Genomic DNA, 6,099 nt, shown 5'->3' with positions numbered 1-6,099 from the left:
GCTGTTTTGGGGAAAGGGTCAGATTTGTAGCTGTTACTCACCCTCCCTATTCCAGAGAGAATTTTTCGGGGGGGGGGGCGGGGGGAGGAAGGGAGAAAGCTGCCACCTTGCCTCCCCCAAAGATCAATATCCCCCATCTGGCAGCCACCATTTCACGTAGCCACGGGTGTCCACATTTCCACGGAACCCTGTGCCACTCATAGATGTCCTTTTCCAAACACTCCTGCCATCGGAGGCTGGGTTCCTTGAATGGCTCAATTTCCTTCTATCCTTTCGGGATTTTAAATGCGTGCAGGGGGGACAGTGCTTCCCAGATAGTCTGTCGGCTGCCCAAGATCTGTACAATGCCAAGATGCAGGAGGGGGCACCCAGAGCAAAGAGGGCTAGGGCTTGGGTTCTGTCTCCAAAGTCATTGAATGGAGTTTGTAAGTGGTGGAGCCATTGAGAGAAAGAAAAGAGTGACTCTTCCACATCTCTCTTTGCCAAAGGGGGAGCTGCCCGTTAGAGAGGGACACAAAGAAGGGTCATTGATCTGACTAGCCCTAAGTGTAAAGGCATTTTAGAACTTCTCAAAATCAGACTGAAAAGCCCGAAAGCTTCTTAGCCGGGAGGCCTCACTGTCACTTCGGAATCCCTCCTGAACTACCCACATGCATGACCTTGACCAAGGCCAAAAGCTGGGAGACTCTGGCTGTGTCCGTGAGTCCGTATGTGTGCCCGTGGCCTAAGCTGTGCTCAGGGACTGGGCTGCTGCCAGTCTTTGCCTGCACAATCCCGCTCCAAGCTGCAGGCCTCCCTCTTTACCGCGCCTTCGTCACGGTTGGCGCAGAGGAGCCGGGAGCGCTGGGCATCCCTATTAAAAAGGCTTCAAAGTCTCCACCTGGTGTGCCCTGCGGCCGGGAGGGAGCGGAGGAGTTGGGCTGGGGCCCAGGATAGAGAAGAGGGTGGGATGGAGGATTCAGCTCTGATTTCTCGGGGGAAAGCGTGGAGAAAGAGGGGGAGGAGGCCGGCCTCCCCGCGAAATTAACAAAACCTACATTTTGCAAAGTCTCCCCCCCCCCCCTCAATCCCCCTCCTCCCAGTTATTCCCTGCCGCGCGCCCGCCCCTCCTCGCCGCCGCTTCTGTTGTGTGTGTGTGACTCGGGCAGCCTATCCCGAGGGTGGGGAGCCGCCGAGGAGCCAGAGCCGAGCGGTACTCCACCGCATCACGTGCCGGGGTGGGGGCTATAAAACCCCGGAGCCGGGGCGCCAGGCGGGCGGGGGACCTCGGGACCAGCCCTCTCCAGGGACCCCTTTGTTCGCAGCCCGGACGCCGACACCTCCGCATCCCCCAAGGGCTTGACCGGCTGCACCGGCTCCGCGCCCCGCGGGCAGAGCTCTGAGCAGGAGAGGGGAGGGGGCGCCGCCGCCCGCCGGGGACCCTCCAGCGACCCAACTCCTCCCAACGACATGTCGCGCTCCTTCTATGTGGACTCGCTCATCATCAAGGACTCCTCCTCCCGCCCCGCGCCCTCTCTGCCCGAGCCGCACCCGGGGCCAGATTTCTTCCTCCCGCTGGGCATGCCGTCCCCGCTGGTGATGTCCGTGCCAGGGCCCGGCTGCGCGTCCCGCAAGAGCGGCACCTTCTGCGTGTGCCCGCTCTGCGTCACCTCGCACCTGCACTCCTCCCGGGCCCCGGGGGGCCCCGGCGGCGGCGGCGGGGGCGCAGGGACCGGGGGCACCGGGGCCGGCGGTGGCAGCGGAGGGGCGGCGGCGGGGGGCTCCGGGGCCTTGCCCCTGCTCAAGAGTCAGTTCTCTCCGGGACCTGGGGACGCGCAGTTCTGCCCGCGCGTGAGCCACTCGCACCATCACCACCATCACCACCACCACCACCAGCCCCAGCAGCCCGGCTCGGCGGCGGCGGCAGCGGCTGCAGCGGCGGCGGCGGCGGCCCTGGGGCACACGCAGCACCACGCACCTGTCTGCGCCGCCACCACCTACAACGTGGCGGACCCGCGGCGGTTCCACTGCCTCGCCATGGGTAGGGTGGGGGCTCGGGGCACCTGCGCGCCGCGCCTGCTGGGCTCTCTCGGGAGGGAACTAACTTCCCTCCTGCAGCAGAGGGTGTGGGAGCTTGGGGGGCGGAGGGGAGGGAGGGGCTTTCAGTGTCACTGGGACGTGGTCCCCAGAAGTTCCATCCACCAAGGTGGAAGTTAGCTGGCCAGCCTCTCGGAGCAGCCTGGTGCGCTTCGTTTCTTGTCCCTGTCTCCAAGTGTTCCGCGCTTTGGGGGGCCTCGGGGACGTCGAACTTGAGGGCTGAGCAACTAGCTGATGTTTGGGGGTGGGTGTGTGTGTGTGTGTGTGTGTGGTGTTGGAACTTCAGTTGGTTAAAGCGTTGCCATGCTTTGGGCTAAGCTGGGCGGCCTCCACCTCTCCGCTAGGCCGGAAAGGGGGTGATCTGACTATGCCAGCCCTCTCTAGCCCCCCTTGAACCGTCCGGCTTTGCTGTTTCCACACACCTAAGTAAGGCCCTTCCGTGCATCTCTGTCCTTCCAGGCCAAGTAGCGGCGCGGTAGGAAGTGGGAAGGGCGACGGATGGATAGACACAGCTATTTGGTTGCGCTCCCGGAGTGGTCCTGGAGAGGGGTGGCACGGGGTGGGGGTGGGGGTGGGAGTGGGGATGGGGTGGGGTGGGAGCGCATTTCTTGGGAGTGACCTCTCTGCCCTGTCTTGGCCCGTGTGCAGGGGGCTCGGACGTTGGCCAGGTGCCCAACGGCAAGCGGATGAGGACGGCGTTCACCAGCACGCAGCTCCTGGAGCTGGAGCGGGAGTTCTCTTCCAACATGTACCTGTCTCGCCTCCGGAGGATAGAGATCGCCACGTACCTGAACCTGTCGGAGAAGCAGGTGAAGATCTGGTTCCAGAACCGCCGGGTAAAGCACAAGAAGGAGGGGAAGGGTGCGCAGAGGAACGGCCACGGGGGCTGCAAGTGCGTCGGCGGCGGCCAAGCGCATTACGCGCGCTCCGAGGATGAGGACTCCCTGTCGCCGGCCTCGGCCGCCGAGGACAAGGAAATCTCCCCCTTGTGAGGGGGGGTTCCTCTCAGCACCCGCTCCCGGAAGCACCCACTAAGCCAAGGCTGCAGGCACCCAGGGGTCAAATCCTCGCCCATGTCGCGGTCCCAGCGGCAAAAGCGCGGAGCCCAGTGTCCCCAGCGCGAACCCGCCGGGTGATCCTTCGCTTCCCATCTACACTCCTTGGCCTATTTGTTTAGGGTTCCGCTTTCGAGAATGCGAATAGATTTTGATTAAATGTAAATAACCTAGATTCCGCTCAGTCTTGTCATATAACAGGAGGAAAAAAAAAACACACCGCATTATTGGCTTAAGTTTAGCACTGTCCGGTTTTGTTTCTACAGCGAGTGTCCTGTGCCCTTCCCTACCGTCTTTCAGAACCTGATAAGAACACCGGGTTTCCTGATTAGTTTCTTTTTTTTTGTTTGTTTTGTTTTTTAAATAAAAGCATTGGTGTGCAAATAATTTAAAAAAGTAAACCCTGTAGGTCTTGCTTTCTGAAAACTTGCCTGGGGAGAGTTTAAAATCCCAGGGATGGAAGTCCCTTTTTATGTGAATAGTTTTCTATAAGATTCATATTTATATTTATTTAAATAAATGAAACAAAAATCAAGGTCTTGCAGTCATGGTGTTTGCTCTCACCAGCCTCCCCTGCCTCCCGCTCCCTGGGAACTGGGGGGAAAGTCTGTGAATTCAGATGGAAGTGTCGACTAAAACTTGGTACCGTGGGGGCACTGGGTGGAGGGAGGTTGGGGTGCTATAGGATTTCTGTGTAACAGAAGCTTCTGCCAAGGAGACACCTTCAGTCCTGATGCCATCCACCAGGAAGCAACCCCCATCCTCAAAACAGCTAACCTCCTCACAGCTGACAGGAATCACTCCATTTAGAGTGATGCTGACATTAATGACAGGCAAACCTTTCAGTTTACTTAGTTAGAAAAGGTGAAAATTCCTTACCTAGTATTTATTTTCTGTGGCAACACCCCCCCCCCCTTTTATCCCCCTTCTTCCTCGTCTCTCTTCATACTAAAAACAGAATTATGTGAAGACATTTGAATGGCTGGAATAGTTTTAGGGAGAGCACTATCCTTCAAAGCAGGCTGTAAGCGCACATGGAAACATACAAAGAATGCTGTGACTAGAACATGGCCATTCCTAAGAACTTGGCGGTTTTCACCAATGCCAAGAAAACAAAAGGTTACATTCTCACTTTTCTAAACCAGCTCAAGTGTGCCTCTGGACTCTCATTTTTATTTAATTCTTTTCTGGTCTCTCTAACTTTAACCTGAATTGTCTCCTTTCCAGTCCCCCTCTCCCCATCACTTTCCGGAGTTCATTCTGCAAACCTGTCCGGAGGAGACTGGCTGAGCCCTCCGCCGCAGCCTGGCACGGCCAGATCCTGGCATCGAAAAGAGCTGGGCGCAGGGAAACCAGGAGAGTCCTTTTCGGGAAGCTGACGCCCACCGGTGTCATTTCTGATTAGCTTCTGTAAAGATTCCACCCAAGAGGTCAAACCACAGGAACTTTTTACAGATAATACAGACTTCGAGGTTTGAATTACTTTAGGTCTGTAGTCACCAAAACCTCATCAGGTGGGGTTGGGACTCTAAAACAGCTCAGGAAGCTAATTTGGGAAGCAGGAGACAGGAGAGGATGTGATACAGGTTTTCCCTTCAGAGTCTCTCTCTCTCTTCCTCTCTCTCTTCCTCCTTCCCTTCCTTCTCTTCCCCATGGGAGAGGGGAAATCCCCCTTTCAGCTACTCCAGGCCTGTCCATCAATTCCAATTCGGGCACTGGCCCAGAGAGGCAGGAGGGAGGACAGACCTCATGGTGCCGAATTGAGCGGGCGCCGCTTTGTGCAGCGACTTAGCCTGGCCCTGCACAGTGGTTATGGGCAACCAGCTCGCCCGGGGGGCCAGGGAGGCTCAGCCTGTGGGTCTCTCTGGAGCGCAGCCTGCGGCCCCTCGCCCTGCCCACAGCAGCCCGCTGCCTTTTCTCAAGATCCCATCTTCTTCCTTCCCGCTAGACAGGCCTCTCCAGGCCCCAGTACGCCTTGGGAGGACTTGATGTCAAGGAGCAAAGGAGTCTTTAAGGGAAATTCCTGCTCCGGATGGAAGCCCCTGCTGCCGCTTTCTGCCCTCCTGTCTCTCACCAAGCCTCGCCTGGGCGGTGGGCAGACACTTCCTCCTCCGATCCACACGTGGTCGCCCCCTCTGTCGCCCACCCGCGCTTGGACCTGGCCCTCCCCAAGTCCACGCCAGGTCAGGGCCTAGCCTCTGCGCCGCCGCCCTGAGCGCACAGCCACCCACTGGCCACGCCCCACGCTGCCAGCTCCACCGCCCAGCCAAGGCCATGGGGCACCAGCCCTCCTGGACTGGTTTTGAGCTGCTTGCCTGGTCTCAGCCCCTCTCCGTCCTGTCTTCAGGGAAATTGCGCTGGAAAGAGAGAGTAAACAATGAATTATCACCAGAAGCAAAGAGATCCTTGGCAAAGATACCTATCTAGTCATTGGACAATCTCCAAAGAAAGGTCCCCTGAGGTTGTTGGGGAGGGGTGCGGTAGGGATATCCTATTTGTCCCAGGACATTCTATGCCCAACCGACCTTCTGATCACTTTCTGAGTGAATCCTGAGTGGATTTTGCATCCATCCCCCCCGCTCTCCCCCAAATTAGTTGATGTTTTTGAAGTTTGCAAATCAGAATAAGGTTTTGGAAATCTGTCTGCTTTTAAAGGCCTATAGTTTCTCTTTAGGTTAAGAATACTTAGGCTAACACTCAGATACACAAATGCTCTGCTAAGCAATATTTTTTTTAATTTCTTTATTGATTAAGGTATCATATATTTGTCCTCAACCCCTCATTCCAATCCCACCCCACTCATGCCCCCACCCTCCTATTGTCCCCCACCACTGGTTAGGCTCATATGTATGCACATAAGTCCTTTGGTTGATCTCTCTGCTAACCAATCTTGATATGAAACACTCCCAGGGAAGCGGCTCCAGGTTTATTAGGGAAGACTGTTCAAGATACATGGGGTCACCCTTGA

The 6,099-nt window shown here is 57.0% G+C and overlaps 1 protein-coding gene across 1 annotated transcript; it reads left to right on the top strand.

The window, feature by feature from the left end:
* Positions 1-1,239: 1,239 nt before the first annotated feature.
* Positions 1,240-3,661, top strand: GSX2 (GS homeobox 2). The gene is made up of 2 exons (XM_036416433.2): positions 1,240-2,020; positions 2,725-3,661. Exons 1-2 carry the CDS (start codon positions 1,450-1,452, stop codon positions 3,066-3,068), a joined length of 915 nt encoding a protein of 304 aa, XP_036272326.1. The 5' UTR covers positions 1,240-1,449; the 3' UTR covers positions 3,069-3,661.
* The last annotated feature ends 2,438 nt before the right edge of the window (positions 3,662-6,099 follow it).

Source organism: Pipistrellus kuhlii, unplaced genomic scaffold (genome assembly GCF_014108245.1).
Source record: "Pipistrellus kuhlii isolate mPipKuh1 unplaced genomic scaffold, mPipKuh1.p scaffold_m20_p_1, whole genome shotgun sequence".
NCBI classification, from domain to species: domain Eukaryota; kingdom Metazoa; phylum Chordata; class Mammalia; order Chiroptera; family Vespertilionidae; genus Pipistrellus; species Pipistrellus kuhlii.
Note: the sequence above shows the minus strand (reverse complement) of the source record. Positions and strands in the feature narration are given on the sequence as shown.